This window comes from Polypterus senegalus, chromosome 6, assembly GCF_016835505.1.
Source record: "Polypterus senegalus isolate Bchr_013 chromosome 6, ASM1683550v1, whole genome shotgun sequence".
NCBI lineage: Eukaryota > Metazoa > Chordata > Cladistia > Polypteriformes > Polypteridae > Polypterus > Polypterus senegalus.
In genome coordinates this window covers 105,741,183-105,760,454 of record NC_053159.1, presented here as the reverse complement: position 1 = coordinate 105,760,454, position 19,272 = coordinate 105,741,183, and the positions used below count along the sequence as shown (strand labels likewise).

At 37.3% G+C, this 19,272-nt stretch overlaps 1 protein-coding gene across 12 annotated transcripts in view; it reads right to left on the bottom strand.

Annotated features, from left to right (window-relative positions):
* Positions 1-19,272, bottom strand: part of LOC120531362 (unconventional myosin-XVIIIa-like) — a 295,511-nt gene that overhangs the window by 105,354 nt on the left and 170,885 nt on the right. For all 12 annotated transcript variants that reach the window (XM_039756696.1, XM_039756697.1, XM_039756698.1 and 9 more), the window contains 8 exons: positions 11,500-11,590; positions 10,993-11,185; positions 7,093-7,179; positions 6,140-6,281; positions 3,051-3,210; positions 2,047-2,233; positions 1,447-1,672; positions 1,232-1,341 (listed from right to left, as the gene is read on the bottom strand). In XM_039756696.1, coding sequence (XP_039612630.1) covers positions 1,232-1,341; positions 1,447-1,672; positions 2,047-2,233; positions 3,051-3,210; positions 6,140-6,281; positions 7,093-7,179; positions 10,993-11,185; positions 11,500-11,590 — 1,196 coding nt within the window. The remainder of the gene's footprint in view (positions 1-1,231; positions 1,342-1,446; positions 1,673-2,046; positions 2,234-3,050; positions 3,211-6,139; positions 6,282-7,092; positions 7,180-10,992; positions 11,186-11,499; positions 11,591-19,272) is intronic.

Below are 19,272 nucleotides of genomic sequence, written 5' to 3'. Positions count from 1 at the left end.
TCACACACGCGCACACTTTCGGGACAGTCAAAAGGCTTGATCATGCATCAAAGATCGAAAGACATGAGGAAAAGATGAGGTACTAATGCTTTTCTTTCCTTAACTCCACAGTAAAACGGTATACCGGTCATCACGTCCCATTCCGATAAAAGACCCATGGCTGGCTCCATGGGGTCGCCATGTTTCCGGACGTCCCCGATGACTACAGTTCATTAACCTCACTCCTGACGTCATCTCCGGCCACTACGTTTGACGTCAGCTTCAGCCTCCCCTGCACCTCTTCCCCGTTAATTGCACTTCCTTTGTTTTTTTATATAAAAGATCCGGAGAGAGACCTTTATTTTGTTAAATGTTTTTCTTTGAACCTGACACTACACCCAGTATACGGGGAGAATCCGCAACTCTTAACCGGAGTTTCTATGTGTTTATTCCTTCAAAATACCCAGTGTATATTTAACGTTAAGTGTCTCTAAAAAAAAAAAATATATAAAATTTTGTACAGTATGTTGTAACTTGTTGGTTCCTGCCTTGTGCCCTGTGTTGGCTAGGATTGGCTCCAGCAGACCCCCGTGACCCTGTATTCGGATTCAGCGGGTTAGAAAATGGATGGATGGATGTTGTAACTTGCAATGGTGTAGATGGGCATAATGGCATTATGCATTATACAGTCTAATACATGTATGCATTAAAAGCTCAGGTAGTTTCTTTTAGCACCAGGAGTGTCTTTAAATCATGGGAAAAGGAGCCAGAGGCTAAACATGTTTCAGTATAGCATTTCATACATCTACATCCTACTATGTTAGGGATAGCGGTAATCACGATGGCCTCTAATTTTGCCATCATCCTCTTTTCTTCCACTGTCTCTCTGAAATCTCATGTAATGTGGTAGGCCTTCAGTTTACTTAAGTATCTGTTTGCATCCCTTGAGCTGCTGTTCAAGAAGACCAAAGTGCAGAGTGGCAGTCCAGCTGTGGGTTGGTAGGACATGCATGCAGACTGTTACATATAATAAAGCACCTTAAAAAACACAAAATCAGGTCTGCATTGTTTACAAAGTCCAGTCTGTTGTTCATATAAACCCTCATTTACTTATAGATTTTCAACACGTCATCATGGTAACTGATTTCATTGGCTCTCTAGAATTACGCCAACAATATATCTTTATTTATTAAGATTTTAACAAGCTGGCTCTTTTGTTTTAGGGTTCTTTTAACTATATACAATGACTTACCCGCTTTTCATCTGTTACAATGTAGTTGCGACCATGCTTTTTGGTCAAATGTGGAGTCAAAACATCAAATCTACGGCGGAACTCAGAGAATACCATGTTATCAGGATAACCTAGTCAGACAAGATAAATAAATGGATATACTTTCTTATCATCAAATATTTTTCTACTAATTTAGAATGTTCTGTTTTGTTTGGATACTTTAAAATATACCCAACCTTGACGATATATGCGGAGAGCATCAAGAAGTTTCGATCCTCTCAGTTGCGCTCTGAGCAGAGGCACATCCAGTTGCATTAGTCCAGAATCACATGCCTCCCCCTCTCCACCTTTTGGAGATGGGCCAGTAGGCACTCTAATATCTGCATTAAGGGCATCAGACTTGGGAAGTAAACAGTGCACAAAGTGCAGCCTAGACTTCTTCACAGTGTCTATTAATGCATCCTGCAGGAGTCAAAAACATATCTTTAATAAGATTAATAGTAATTAAAATGTAAAAAATACATTGAAGACCAAACTGATACCCTAGAACTATGAGTGCGGAGTTAAACTCTAATGAATGATATGATTTAATCTGTAGTACTGAGTGGGGAGAATGTGATTAAATTAATTATTCCATAGCAAACTAAGAAAATGAGCAAAACGATTACAGCTTTTAGTCTACTACACCATACACTATTCTCTGAAACTGTACTTGGTTACACTGTAGAATTTACAGTCTTGAACAGCCAAAATTGGCAAAATAAGATGAATCACTGAAATTCTGCTCAAAGCTATTTCTGCAGACATACTGTTAGTATCTTAGTGTATTAACTCACCACTTGCAATTTTATCTGAATGCACAGTGATTTCTTCTTGACAGCAGCAACACCAGTGGTGAAAGTTTTTCTCATACTTGTTGCTCTTCTCAAAGCCAGCTGAGAGCCACCTTCTAAACCTGCAATGGATCCAGAAAGAACAGTGGCTGCTCCTGTACGGCCCATAAACAAGCTACTGATGTTCTTCCTACAAAACAAAAATGCAGTTATTGGAATACAATTTAAGCTTTGGTTGATTATAATCTTTGAGGTATATGCATCAGCATTGACATCTACAAGCTAAAATTAAAATGCAGCTGGCAAAACTGCTATAGGTAACATTCTCACTATGTAAGTTGATCTAACATATGTGTGTAAATATTACAATAAAGAGTACTAAAGGAGCACTGGGATATGTTAATGTTGCATTTGATTATCACAGGGGTACTCTGTGCTTATCTGTATATTATATCCTGAGGCTGGAAGACTTGTTTCTTATGTGTTCTTGCATTTTTCCCTAATTTAATTAAAACTATAAGGTGCTACTTGTATTATATCACAGGATATGTTTGTATGTGATGAAAGTATGTACCCCTACGAAAGCTTATATAGTGCGAATTATATAGTGTGAATTTCCCCTTGGGATTAATAAAGTATCTATCTATCTATCTATCTATCTAGTGAACAATAGTCCCTGAAGCAGAAGCCATCTTTCTCTCTCTCAATAAAAAATATCCAAAAGTTTGTAATTAAAGAACAGTTCTCTCTCCTACATGCATACATGCATACTGTGATTGAACTTTAAAACTCTTTGTAGATTTCAGCCAGAGATCAGTTTATAGCATCTGAATATGTAGAGAATTCTGTCCAATGTAACTTAAGATAGTAAAGTTTTAATATTTGTACAAATATATTTGGACAGGTGGCTTTTTATATCATTATAGTTCTCTACTGATAAACATTGTTGCAAGGTAACTACAGATTACCTAGGTCATGCACTTAAACAACTTGGTTTGCTCACTTACTTCTGAGAGTCTTGCAGCAGGGCAGCTGCATTTTGAGAGACTGGGATTTGTTTGGCATAGTTAAGCCATCCTTTGGCATCATACTCCACCCAGTCTGTGCCATAACTGTGTCCCAGGATGAAGTGGAAAGGCTGGTCACTCTTGAGGAGTGCAGTCTGACCTACAAGACCAAAAAAAAAAAAAAAAATTTATTAACACCGTATTTTGTCCTAGTAAACGTCAGCTGCAGTTAACTGGTAGACAACTACAAGCAAATTCATTATCACATAGTCACTGTACTGTGTGTGTATATACAGTATATATATACACAGTATATATATATATATATATATATATATATATATACATATACATACACACACACTAGCAGGAGTACCTGGCGTTGCCCGGGAATCTATAACCGGTGAATTTCATAAATGAAAGAAACAGAACATAGAAATAGAACAAACAGTTTTCTGATTCACATTTTATTGTAATAGGTAATATAAGTGGGTCATTCTAGAGCCTCTGGATACACTATATTTTTTGTTTTCACTTGTGGTGCAAAAATGAACAAATTCTGAGGATTGCCCATTGTAGAACATGCTACGTAGAGGTGTCTGTGTGAAAAGCATGGATTTTCCAAATTGATGCCTGGAACTTGCAGTGATTGCACTTGAGCTTTATTAATTGACATAGCAAAAGCCAAACGAACAGGAAATTGTAGTCGTTTGAAATGAAAGGGTAAATCATTCAGAATCAGTTGTATTCTTGGTATGAAAACATCTTCACGTCTTGCGGAACCTGTCATGATAGTTGCTTTAATAATATTTGGATAGAGAGTCTTGACACAAAGGCGAGTCATATTACACAGTTTTGGAGGATCAAGATTACGAAGTAGCATAACAGGTGATCTAGCTTTAAGGCAGAAATTGTGCGGGGGAACTGGTGCTGGCTCCAAAGAATTCAGAAACTCTGTTGGAAACAACACAGCTTCAGCAGGGTCTATGACAGTGTAGATAAGATTTGTAATTTGTAGGGCTGCCTGGAATCATCTGGTGGATGTGAATATTTATTTTGTTCACACTTTCATTCTTGGGAGCTAAAATAATGGACGTTGGCGATGGTAACTACAGAGAGAAGCGACATACAACTGCTGGTACGTGTGGGGAAAATGGTGGGGGAAGGTTGCTGTCTTTTTAAGGCGAGTTTGTGTTCAAACGTGCTGCGATATAATGGATGTTGGCGAATGAAATACAACACTATCAGTGCGTGTGGGAGTGTGACCCACGGAAATGTGGATGTGTGAGCCAGTCATGCGTACTGGGTCGTTGACATTTTATATCCATATGGCAGTTCCCCTTCACCCGATCAAAGCAGTCGGCCTTCTCATACTTGGACACTCCCACGATCTCTTGGAAATTTAAAAGAAACATGGGTAAAGAGTGACAGACAGAACCAAACGTGGCACTAGATGGTGCCGCCGTGAACGCCTTTTACAACGTGCGGTCATCTTGTCGATGATAAGTACGGGACATGTGGCAAATGTTGTGTCAGTGAAAAGGTGCCCTGCCCATCATCACGAACATTTTTCCCAACCAAACATACTTCATGACCTCCTCCTGGTCACAAAGGAGCCCCATGCCCAGTTTGGTGGCGATCGGACGCCCAGTGCAGCTTGTATGGCGAACAAACATACATATATACACACATACATACAGACTCTGCTTTATATATTAGATATATATATTAGTCACACCCCAAAACAATCTATTGATAATGTTAGTAACACTAACAGTGCTAATGCAGTAACACTTACAAAGCATCAGTAAAGTGATTATTCATCTTTCCAATGTGGCCTACTAAAATAATTACCCTTTGGAACAGTCCAAAATGTCTTATGCGAGGCAGATTTACCTTGATATTGCATTCTTTAATATATGGCTTGTGAATCATTCATACAATTCACACAAATTTTACCAGCATATCAAATGCCACACTGCACAGAGATGTTTTGTGTCAGTAATGCCAAATAAATACCAAAAGAAGCCTTTGTTAAGATCTTGTTACATAAGAGTAAATGAGTAATAGATAAATTTTTGCAGTGCTTAAACTAAAGTGTTACCGCTATAACTTCAACAATTTACCTAACTTGCCTGTTCCCCTATTGAACTCTCTCCTAACTTAGAGGGAGGAGGCAGGGTGGTCAAAGTAACAAGTCATTAAAGAAAGCAGCACAATCTACTTACAAGGCTGGGTTGAGAGGGAGTTTTGTGGTCTAGAGGTTAATGCATCCAAATTAATTCTGCCTATATTGCGACCATAAGTCAAGAAAATTTTAAAAGACAACTTACTGTACTCAGGTGGCATGGCTAAATGATTTTTAACACTTATTAAACTTGGATCGCTTTTTTGGAAATCTGAGATACGAGATATTGTCATTCATTTTTAGGTCAGGATCATTGGAATTTCAGTGTTACCAAAGGCACAATGATCTTAAGCAACATGATAAATTATCACAGGATTTAAGTGCATTGAAAACCCTCATTTCCATCTCTGATACAGTATGGCTAAAAATTGTTCAATTGTAATGCAGTAAACGTATATTTTACTGTCACCACAGTATTTATTCCAACAAGATGCTGCACTGACAGAAAAAATGTGAAAGCCTGATTTCACATTGAATCTCAGTAAGCAGAAAATACTGTTCACAGAGACATTTATGAATCAAAGAAAATCGTTAAAAATGTTAAAAGAGCATGCTTTCACACATATATTTTCTAAACTTTGGGCATGCAATCAGCTTGGCATTTGGCAATGGTAAAAAATAATTACTATTTTTTCACCCCTGGCAGAGGTCATTAGAGCACTACAAACTTTGATACAGAGAATAGGATTCAATTTTTCAAAAGTAATGTCACCATTATTGCTATTGTATTGGAGAAGTAGAAAAAATACTAAGAAATGATCTACAGTATATTGTAACTAGTATTTTAATAATTTTTAATTAATAAATAAGTTATCTTTCCATGAAAACTGCAGCCAGGCAAATTAATCTTAAGTGCTTTGTATTTAGGATCCAGTTGACTTGTTAGATTTACATTCCCAACCTTTATTATCGCCCCCTTGTGGTGCATAGTAGGTAAACAGCTTCTCTAGCAGTGTTTCCTCATTTCCTCCAGGCTGTAAGACTTCTTCTTCCATAAGCCAAAGGAGTCCACGGGCTTCATCAGTTCTTGAAAGAGTCCTTACCTGTTATACAAAGAACACCTTTAGGTTCAGGAAAGACAGCACTCAATAGCACTTTCTTATGTAGATTATAATTTCAGACTATGATATAATTCAGATTAATTTATTAAGAATTAATGTTATATTAACATTGAAACAAGCTTCAAAAATCCTAAAAAGGAAGATTCATATTTTTGTTTTGGTTTGCACAGCCATTGTTTACCATCTCCTAATACTGATTATCTTGGTAATGGACATGTTGCCAATAAACAGAATCCATGGCTTATACTTTGCTTTTCGCAAATTTATCTGGTGTATTCTCAGAAATTCCAAAACAAGCTGATGCATATCTTCAGAAAGTCTTGGGTCTAATACAAAGCATCCTGCCACTTGGCCATGACTAATACACTTCAACATAAGATTGTCTAACATTACCTAACTTTTAATGTATGTCAACTGACTACCCTGAACTAGAAGAATACCTCCCATTTTGTGCTATGTAGCAAAAACCAACACAAAAGAAGTGGACATCCAGACTATTAAATTTGTGATCTTAAACAGTTTTAACAAAAACAAAATTCCAGGGCTAGGTCTATAGACTGCTCACTTTATGAGTCAACTTCCAAGAGTGCATAAACATACAGTATATACTGTAGAGAAAAGTAAATAAAAAAAAACATTGAATCTAAAGTATGGTAACATTTCAATGTGAAATGGTAACTCTTTACACACAGTGAATAAAAGCTGCATATACAGATTCATTTTTATCCACATATCAACTGTCCATGTAAAGAAGCTTATAAGACACACTGACAGACATACACTGGCTTCTTACCAGAGCCTGATGCGAGGCCTTGTCTACAGCTGCTACAGATACAGATGCAGTGGATTCTATGTCATCTAATGAAAGCTCTATATTTTCCTAGATGGGGACAGAGGCTTGATTAGTGTCTACAGTTCACATAATGATTTGAAGTTATGGTATCCATTGAAATTGATTAGTTACTTAACTGATGCTAAATCACAAACAGTAATATAATTGATTAAATTATTCTGAAGAGACAACAATAAATGATCAGTGTTTTTAAAAGACAGACATACAGATGGTTCCTAGTTGTTGCTATCATTGTGCAGACATTTTAATAATAAGAATATAAAGAAATTGCAGTAATAAGAATATAAAGATATATAAAGTAAAGGAATACAGATTTATTTTAATCAGCATTCCATACTAAAGGGATCATTTAATCCATGATGTTGACAGCACTAGGGATGTTAATGATTCTCATTTCGTTTTGGGTGTTAAGGTTTTTTGAGATTAAAATACATAATTGCACTAGCTTTCACTTGCTAATTTCTATCATGGTGCTCACATTTTATATTCTCTTTAAAAGGGTAACTGTGGTTGGTTGGTTGGGAATAAATTTTCCTTATGGGTGACTGCAGTCAAGGGTTGGGTCAGTCATTTTTAAAACTGGTGACAAATGCTACTATAAAGTTTACTCTCGTCACTGCTGAACTCTTCCTATGAATTTTTTAATTTAAAATCCCTTTAAAATTCTGGAGAACACACTATACCTGTGTTTCTCAACCTTCCAGGTTTCACGAACCAGTACATTGGGATTGTGGTATGTGATGGAGGGCTCCCCTTTTTGAATCGAGTGCAATCTTCAGAACAGGTTTAGTTTCCCTTGGTGAACTGCGCATGAACATCAGAGCAATGTGAAGGGGGTCACCCTTGTTAAATCAAGTGTGATTGAACATTACCATTATAAATAAATGCAATTTGTGACCCACCGGTGGCACCCTGCAACTGACCCAGTGGTTTAGAAACACAGCACTATACCATTATAACAATTGTGAATATGGCCCTATATATCCACAAGCACATGCATAAACCAAATGTGAACTTTATATAATTTTACCAGCAGCATTTGGCATTGGCAGCATTCGGCACTCATGTTCTTACAGCCTGTTCAGCTAAGGGCTCATTTATACTTCACGCGACGCGACGCATGCTGCAGCGGACGCTCCTGCTACGCAAGCGTTGAAGTGTTTATACTTGCGCGCGTACTTTACGTAAATCTGGAGGAGTCCACCAGGTGGCAGTGTGAGATATTATCACGGTGAGAACATGTTTGGCTTCTCGGTGTTGTGAATTGCCTAAAACACCTATATAAATTCCGATAACACCTTACCGCAATATCTGTGAAAAGGATGTTTATTGATTAAATCCATCAATCCAGGGATGTGTCCATTCCAACAAGCATTGGGCACGACTGAGAAACAATCCCTGGACGAGGTCTCCGCTCATCGCAAGGTGAATACAAGCACACATACACTAGCGTCATTTTAGCGGCACCAAATCCCCAAATCTGCTTATCTTTGGAAGGAAACCGGAGCAAAGTGTGGAATACAAGCAGGAAATACCTGCAACGCAACTCCCTGCGAGAAAGCAGTGCTATTGCTCCGCCACCGCGTCACCCCCATGTGTGTAATTATTAACAGTATTCATTATTTAAATGAAATTATATGTAAAATGTAACATACACACTTTAATGCATTTCATCATGAAAGTGATATCAAGTATGAATCTAAAGATTCTAAATGTGCAGAGAGTTGGAATATCATACATTTAATTTGTTCTGTGTGGTGATCTTTTGCTGCTTGCCGCAGCTGTCAGGTCCAAGAAGCTCGTAGCGATTAAAAACTGGGATGACGTTTACGATCGTCTGCTTTAATGATAAAGTAAAATACGAGGTTAAAGTGGACAATTGAGATTAAAGCGAAATTTCCACTTTAATCACAAAATACACGTTTTCACCGTGTCCTTTATTTTTTTCTCAGTGGTTCAAATATAACGCTATACATTATGTTGCTGTTGTTAAGTTGCAAAAATAAAAAAATTAAAAAGACGACACAAAAGATGGTATGTGAGACTTTTAAAATGTATCGTGTCATTACATTCGGGAACTATCTACATGTGACAGAAAGCCTCTATGCCGATCCTACGGGATGGATGCTTCGATGTGGTGAAGCAAAATGCCGACATTATGTGTATTTTGTGATTAAAGTGGAAATTTCGGCTTTAATCTCGAAATGTCCACTTTAACCTCGTAGTTTACTTTATTATTAAAGCAGACCATCGTAAACGTCATCCCAGTTTTTAATCGCTACGAGCTTCTTGGACCTGACAGCAGGTAAAGTAAAAAAATGAAAAATAGACGGCACAAAAGATGGTATGTGAGACTTTTAAAATGTATCGTGTCATTACGATCGGGAATATGCGACGCTTGAATATAAAAGCACCACGAATGCATCTGTATGTCGGCATTTTGCTTCAGCACTTTGAACCATTCATCAAACAGCAAAGCGCGCACATCGATCCCCGAAGGATCTCCATAGAGGCTTGCTGTCACATGTAGATAGTAAACAGAGACTCTGACGTCACGTTCCGACTTTTAGCACACTGCGCCCCCTGACTTTTTGCTGGTACTGCAACTCGCGCACGGGTCCGTTAATTTCTGAGGACCTGCTCAGAGGACGCGTGAAATGAACGCTGGGAACGCGTGGCAGCCATGATGCGGACGCGTATGCGTTCTGAGCGTGAAGTATAAATGAGCCCTAAGTCTCCAGAACTCTGCTATAATTTAGAAGCAGTCATTTATGAAACCAATGCCAGTTTATTCAACAATATTAATAATACAATAGCTAAGAAAAATCATTTGGGTTTTGACTGTATGTCCTCAATATCAGGAAATATGTTTAAACTATATAAAGCAAAAAACATTTTTGACCTTAAGCACAAATAGTCTGTTCCTCTACTTGGCATTTCCGATTTTTAACTACATGGGGATCTACCTTGCTGCCTATTTGGTCCAAAGTCCTGCTATTCTACTGTAATGTAAACATAAAAATAAATCGGAAGTAAAAGAGAATAGCTTGACCAAGTACTCCTGAAAGGTGCACAGAATTAAATAATTTAATGCAAAGAAAATGCATTTTCTTTAGTATATTCAGAATATAATTTTCAGAGGTTTAACTGCCAAGAACCATACCTGCTCTGACATGCCCAAAACCTCCGAAAGATTTAAGGCTAGATTACTGAATCTTACTTAAATCTAAGAAAAATTTAAATAATTTGATTTTCCTTATTTTACAGTTAAAGCGACAATTAACGAATCATTTACATTCCTAAGACAGAACATCAATACGTGTACATCAATTGTATATTTTGGTGTATGTGTCCTCACAGAGACAGCAAAACAAAATTAAAATAGCTTAAACTATGTTTTGCAAATTTAGTCACTAAATTCACATTTTTTTAACTAAAGAAAAAGAACGCTAAAATCAAATAATGAGAGATACACATTTGTATTAGTATCACAAATTATAATTAGCAGCAAGCAGAGGAAATGTTATGGAAATTATTATTTGCTTTCAGACACAGCAAATACAGAGACAAATGGAAATATATAAGAAACTTAAAAGAGAAGTTGTGTTTATTTTGTATGTTTCAGGGGTGAAATATGGAGCAAGGGATACTTATAAGATCACCAGAACCTTCAGTGCTATTTTGATCCATATTTCATGAAATTGTTGTAATATTAATTAAGGAAAATGAAAAAGAAAACTGGAGTTCAAATAATATTTTCATAAACAAACAAAGCATATTACTTTAGCATACATGCCCCCTCTTCTGTGTTACACTGTCCAAGTTGATTAAAGCAGATACCTCTTTGTATCGTTCTAGCTCTTGAACAAAGGTACGATCATGAAATAAAGCCTGTAGGCGTTCTTGTGCATAGTTGTGGCACAACTCTTCAAATGTTGCTCCCCGGTTTGCTTTTGCATTCCTAGGATTTTGAAAACCAGGGGTATCTACTACCATGATGGAGCACAGTGAATGCTGATTGGACTTAAGAGACCTAAGAGATAAGACAGGAAAAACAACAGGCATTTGTGTAGTGAGAAAAGTGCTCTATACATGAAAGAATTATTATTATTTTAAAAAACAAAACAAAAAAAAAATCAATACACAAAAATTGTTAAAAAGTACTGCGGAAAAAGGCAGTATAAATTTGCTCTACCACTCCAAGATTATATAAACCCCAAAAGGTTTCCATAAAAATATACACTCCACAGGGTTTAAAAACCAGCCTATCATGTTGCCAGGCAACAAAAATACTGCAAGCCATTCAATGCAACGAATACAAAGCAAGCAAGCATATGGAAGCCTTACCTGTTAATGAGTGCAATAAGTATAGTGAATAGCTCAGAATATAAGCTTGATGCCATTGCCTCCAGACACTCTATAGCTGTTATTTTTGGTCCTGAACGAAAAAACACAAAAGAGTGGCATCAAAACATATCATTCTAGGCTCTACTAAAATCTGCTTATTTATTTAAATGTGTTATATACTCTAAAACAGTTACCAATTGTAAGCAGACCAAACAGAGCACAAAGACAATTTAAAACTGAAAATAATATATACTTCACCGTGTGAAGTGTGATTTTTTCTTAGAGCAAGGTAACTACACAGAACAGAAGGTACAAACTTTAAAAACATTTTCATTAATTTATTAATACAACACTGCTCCTCTGATCTTGGAGCTAATGTTACTACGCCCCACACACTGACCTCACAGATGGCGTCTCAACTCGCTTCTATTAGCAGACGAAAATTGTACAGAATTTATATCCAAACAAATCAGTTTCTTCCTAGAGACAAATACATCCTCAGAGATTTCTGCAGGAATACTCTGGGAAACTCTTAAGGCCTTCTTAAGAGGACAGATTATCTCATATCTTTCCCACAGAAATAAATTAGAAACCAAGAAAGTAGCAGAGATAAAAAGCGAAATTACTAGAATAGATGAAGAACATGCCAGACTACCAAGCGAGGCTCTACATAGGAAAAGGCAGGCTCTGCATTCAGAACTAAACCTCTTGACAACTAAAGAAACTGAACAACTAATTTATAAATCCAGACATCATTACTATGAACATGGAGAGAAAGCTAATAAGCTTTTAGCTCAACAAATTCACAAGCAAGAAGTGCGCAATGCAATCTCAGTAATCACCAACACGAACGGAGATAAAATCATCGACCACAACAATATAATGCACACTTTCAGAGACTACTATAAATCCCTATATACTACTGAGTTTAAAGAAGACAATACACAATCTAATGCATTTCTGGACACATTACAGATACCACAAATAGACACTTTTAGTGCGGAGGAACTTGATAAACCTCTGGTGTTATCAGAATTACTAGATGCTATAAAGTCACTTCAAGGGGAAAGCAGCAGGCCCTGATGGCTACCCTGCAGAATTTTATAAGAAATTCTCTGCTCAGCTAGCTCCCCTCCTATTAGCAACATTTACAGAAGCCAGAGACAACCAAACTCTTCCTCAAATTGTTCGCCAAGCAATAATCACTGTTTTTCCAAAACAAAATAAGGACTTATTACAATGTGCATCATTCAGACCAATTTCACTTTGAATAATGACGTTAAAATACTCTCAAAATCATAGCTAGAAGGATGGAGAAAGTGCTCCCTCGTAATATCACAAGATCAAACTGGATTTATCAGGGCCACACTTATCTTCAAATCTTCACGCCTGTTTAATGTAATATACTCACCAACTAAATCAAACACCCCAGAAATATTATTATCATTGGATGCAGAAAAGCATTGACATGATTGAATGGAAATACCTTTTACTACATTGGAGAAATTTGGGTTTGGCCCAACATTTGTGCATGGATCAAATTACTGTATACCAATCCAGAAGCTTCAGTTTGTATCAACAACATTTGTTCAGACTACTTTAAACTAGAACATGGTACTAGACAAGGATGCCCTTTGTCACTGCTACTGTTTGCAATTGCCATTGAACCACTGGCAATACATTGTCGAAATACTGATCAGATAAAGGGGATTATCAGAGAAGGACTGGAACAGAAAATTTCATTATATGCAGATGATATGGTACTGTATATATCAGGACCCAGAAAATTCTTTGCCTGCAGTCTAACAGCACTCACAGAATTTCAAAAGATCTCTGGTCTCAGAATTAATCTGAATAAGTGTACTCTTTCCAGTAAATTCTCAAGCATATAATATTAGATTAGGTACCCTACCTTTTATCATTGCAGAACAGTTTAAATACCTAGGGTAAACATCACAAGTAAACATAAAGCTCTTTATCAACAAAATTTCGCCGTCTGCATGGAAAAAATTAAGCAAGACTTGCATAGATGGTCAACCCTTCATCTCACTCTAGCTGGAAGAATTAACACTGTTAAGATGAATATTCTTCCTAAGCTCCTTTTTATTTCAAAACATCCAATATACATTAATAAATCATTTTTAAGCAATTAGATTCAACAATAACCTCATTTATTTGGAACTCAAAACATCCACGCATCTAAAGAGCGACCCTACAAAGACAAAAGGCAGAAGGCGGCATGGCTCTACCTAACTTCCAGTTTTATTACTGGGCAGCAAATATACAGCGATAAAACCTGGACACAAATAGAAGAACATACACAGGCTTGGTCCGCAATAGAAGTAAAATCCTGCAGTACTTCTTTATATTCCTGCTCTGTGCCCAATAAACACAAGTTATCGGCAATATACTAATAACCCAATTGTGCTTCACTCACTTAGAATATGGAACCAATGTAGAAAGCATTTTAAGAGAAGTTTTATCTGTGGCACCTCTGCAAGAGAACCACCTCTTTCAACCTTCACAAACATATGCAGTTTTAATATCTGGAAAAATTTGGGATTAACTTGCTTAGAGATCTTTATATAGACAACGTCTTTGCATCCTATGAACAATTACATTCCAAATTTAACATTCCAGCTACACATTTCTTTCACTATCTTCAAATCAGGAACTTTGTTAAACAGAACCTTCCCGATTTTCCTCATCTCGCACCCTCATCCATGCTGGAAAAAATATTGCTCAATCTCAAGGACTCAGACACCATCTCTGCAATATATAAAATCATTTTACAGTCCCTCCTTTCAAAGATCCAAGAGGACACTGGGAAAAAGATCTCTCAATTAATATATCAGAAAAGGAGTGGAAAGTAGCAATGCAGAGAATTCACTCGAGCTCCATATGCGCAAAGCATACAATTATACAACTCAAAATTATAGTTCAAGCACATTTGTCTCATCTAAAACTCTCCAAAATGTTTCCAGGGCATTATCCAAACTGTGAGCGCTGCAATCAAGTCCCAGCCTCACTGGGTCACATGTTCTGGGCCTGCACCAAATTAACATCATTCTGGATCAAAATTTTAATTACCTTTCAGACAGCCTTGGTCTCACAATCCCTCCTAACCCATTAACAGCTGTGTTTGGGGTTCTTCCAGATGGGTTTAAAGTGGAGAAAGACAAACAAACTGTGATTGCATTCACTACACTTTTGGCACGCAGACTTATTCTGATAAACTGGAAGAACCCAAACTCTCCTCTTTTAAGTCAGTGGGAAACTGATGTTTTATACTATTTGAAATTGGAAAAAATCAAATACTTGGTTAGAGGATCTGTACAGACTTTTTTCAAAACATGGCAGGATCTAATCAGTAATTTAAAGCACAGAGGAAGCAATTATTTCTGTATTTCTTTGTCTTCTGCATTCATCTCTATTGGCTTATCAAACTTGTTAATTTAAGTATGTTTACAAGCCATAAATTTTACGCTGTTTGCCTTGCTCTCTCTCTCAGGGGTGGGGGTCGACTTGTTCTTAACTCAATTTTACTTTTTGTAAAAACTGATTGATTGATTTGTATGGAATGAGTGCAATAAAATTAATAAAACTTCAAAAAAAAATGTATTAAGACAACATTGCTAAGTTACATGCTCTTACTTATCAGTTAAAAAAAAATTTTAATTTACTTGTTGAAGCACATTTTAGATTTCCCACTTGAAGGATACATCTTTGTATACTGAGATAATTTAACATTTTAAAAAGCAAGTGAAATCCTTCTCCTCACACGTATGCTAACAACAATTTCCAAGTACAGTATCATAGTTGCCAGGAAAATACGGTCCAAGCAAAACACTGTCATCATAAGTCTTAGCTACTGAAGGCTAATAGAAATAAGAAAGTAGTCTTAAAATTAAAACATATGAAATTTTGCATAACTTTGGATTAATTCTTATGTTAAATTTCTTAAAGTAGTTTATACACAGGAATTCTTATAACATTGTGACACAGGGTTACAAGTAGTTTACTGTCCATGGTGTATGTCATAGAAAGTGACTAAATGAGGCTGGCATCAGGAAAGACATACAGCCTTATATTGTTTTCTCCAGTACGTCCATAACTATAGACCAAGATATGAATTACAAAGCACAGTGCCCTGAGACCATCCCTACCTACCTAAGTCACAGTCACATAGAATGCTGGGGAACCCAACCGAAGCATAGGAGGAAAAAAAAATCTATGATACACTCTGGGTAGGTCAGTTTAATGGCAATAGAGAAGGAGGACAGGCTGTGAATAAGATGTGTGAATGAGAGAGTATTTAATGATTGCGACTTGGAATATTGGGAGTATGACTGGAAAAAAACAAGCAAAGTGTTGGAAGTACAAAACAGGAGAAGAGTACAATTGTGCTGCATACAGGAGACACAACAGAAAGGTAAATGTATGAGAAATCTTAGTGGGAATAGTGGTAAAGTAGGTACAAGTTTATCTGGCAAGGGAGAACTGATGGTAAGGATGCGCAGACAAACTAGTAGAGGTGAAGTAGTTGAGTGAGCATGATGTAGCTGTTAAGATTGTTGATAAACAACTGATGAACATAGTCTTCGCATATGCCCCACAGATTAGGAGAAGAGGTAAAAAAAAAATGATTTTGGAATAGGTTGATGGAGGTGACATCTGAAGTGCCTCATGGAGAGACAATTGTAATGGGTAGCAACTTAAAGAGAAAATTCTGATGGTTATGAAAGAGTTCATGAAATACTTAATTTCAGTGCCAGAAATATTGAAGGTGAGTTGATTCTGATGGTAGATGATGCAATGTAAATGATTGTGAAACTCCATGGTTAAGAAAGAGAGAAAAATAAGCTACTGACATACAAGTCTGATTGTGTAAGAAGTAAAATCAATTATTTGTAGGTGAAATCAGTTGATCAAGGCATTGTGAAAAATATTATGGTGATACCCAGAGAAGGTTGTGTATCACAAGAGATGTATAAGCATTATGAAGAAATATAAGATGCAGTATTTACCAAGGCTGAAGGTCTGGACGTTGGAAGAGAAGAATTATGTGAAATAAAATTGTGAAATTGTGTGAATTCAGACCTTTTTCTTTAACACTAGAATTACCAGAGCCTACGAAAAAACTCGTAACATGCGACATTGACAGTCGTTTATTATAACTGCCTCCGTGGTGCAATAGAATCAGTTCCCGCTTTGGAATCAAAAGGTCACGAGTTCGATCCTGCACCACTCCGTTTTGAGAAGTAAACTGCTCTTAGTCTTACTATTTTAGAATAAAAGCATACATTTGATTTCAGTCTGTAACAGCCGGTGCAATTTATGACCCTTGTAAAGGTTAGCTTTTTTTTTTTTATTCACTTTTCATTTTCTCAGTCGCGTTCAGAATCAATCCATACAACCCCATCTGACACGGCTGTTTTCACATAAAGACGTGCTATAGCTCTGCAGTGTACCACGATGCATACTAACGCCCTATCAAAATCGGGTTCTGACACACAAATGCTGGCGAAGCTGCCTTCTTCATATCTCACCGTCACTTGATTTTCTTTTTATTCAGTTTTATTGAGTGTTCCTGCCAGTCCCCGCATGTTGCTGTACGCTGTTTCTTTTGTACTCCAGGACATGCAGAGGAGAGAATGGTAAAATGCAGTAACTTTGGCGCTATATACAATCATCAGACACTCCCCATCTGCCCGTGTCGTTCAAACACAGGAACATATATTGGTGTAAAAGTATAACAAAAGTGCACTTTTTCCATCGCCTTTTCCTGTATGAAGCAATGTACACACTCCTCTCTATGCTGTGGTTTCTATTACACACCTGAAAGAAAGACACAATATATGTGAAAATATCATCGCACTAATACAGGTAGTCTTGAATAAAAGTGCACTTGTTTTGTTTGCGAAATGAAGTGTCTGCGTGCACTTTTCATGGCATTACACGTGTATTTTTTGAGCATGCTCAAACACAGGAACATATGTTGGTGTAAAAGTATAACAAAACAACGGGCAGATGGGGAGTGTCTGATGATTGCATATAGCGCCGAAGTTACTGCTCTTTACCATTCTCTCCTCTGCATGCCCTGGAGTACAAAAGAAACAGCATACAGACGCGCTATAGCTCTGCGTTGTACCACAATGCATACTAATGAACCCCCCCCAAAGGGTTCTGACACACAAACGCTGGCGAAGCTGCCTTCTTCGTATCTCACCGTCACTTGATTTTCTTTTTATTCAGTTTTATTGAGTGTTCCTGCCAGCCCCCGCATGTTGCTGTATGCTGTTTCTTTTGTATTCCAGGGCATGCAGAGGAGAGAATGGTAAAGAGCAGTAACTTCGGCGCTATATGCAAGCATCAGACACTCCCCATCTGCCCGTTGTTTTGTTATACTTTTACACCAACATATGTTCCTGTGTTTGAGCATGCTCAAAAAATACACGTGTAATGCCACGAAAAGTGCACGCAGACACTTCATTTCGCAAACAAAACAAGTGCACTTTTATTCAAGACTACCTGTATTAGTGCGATGATATTTTCACATATATTGTCTCTTTCTTTCAGGTGTGTAATAGAAACCACAGCATATACAGAAGTGTATACATTGCTTCTTACAACAAAAGGCGTTGGAAAAAGTGCACTTTTGTTATACTTTTACACCAATATATGTTCCTGTGTTTGAACGACACGGGCGAGATGGGGAGTGTCTGATGATTGCATATAGCGCCAAAGTTACTGCATTTTACCATTCTCTCCTCTGCATGTCCTGGAGTACAAAAGAAACAACGTACAGCAACATGCGGGGACTGGCAGGAACACTCAATAAAACTGAATAAAAAGAAAATCAAGTGACGGTGAGATATGAAGAAGGCAGCTTCGCCAGCGTTTGTGTGTCAGAACCCGATTTTGATAGGGCGTTAGTATGCATCGTGGTACACTGCAGAGCTATAGCGCGTCTTTATGTGAAAACAGCCGTGTCAGATGGGGTTGTATGGGTTGATTCTGAACGCAACTGAGAAAATGAAAAGTGTATAAAAAAAAAAAGCTAACCTTTACAAGGATCATAAATTGCACCGGCTGTTACAGACTGAAATCAAATGTATGCTTTTATTCTAAAATAGTAAGACTAAGCGCAGTTTACTTCTCAAAACGGAGTGGTGCAGGATCGAACTCGCGACCTTTTGATTCCAAGGAGAGAACTGATTCTATTGCACCACGGAGGCAGTTACAATAAACGATTGTCAATGTCGCATGTTAAGGCGGCTTTTTGTTTCTGCAGTTATATTTTTGAAAAGAAGCGCAATTGTGTTATATTTGTATCTTTTGTGAAAATGTTTCTTTAATATTTGGACTTCAGGTTTCATACATTATATAGTTTATGCCTACATTTTGTCATCTACTACTAGAATATAAAAAACGTTTCTGTTTTAACAATGTGTTGACACAGATTACTGTAGAAACGGAACAGACATGAAATGCGTGTGTTCCAAATAACGATCTATTATTTCCACTCTAAAACTCCACTTCACTCCCAAATACTCAATCAAGGCATGAGCTGGGAGAAGTTCGTGCACGTTCTAAATTGGTGGGGGGATGGAATAGCCGGATGCTCCTAGCTTCTCTTTATCAGCACATTTGGAGGACAAAGGACGCTGGCGGAGAGGTGTGAAGAGATTTAAGAAGCAATTTAAGGTGGGACGGAATTACGAGTTTTTTCGTAGGCTCTGGTAATTCTAGTGTTAATTAAAATGGACACCA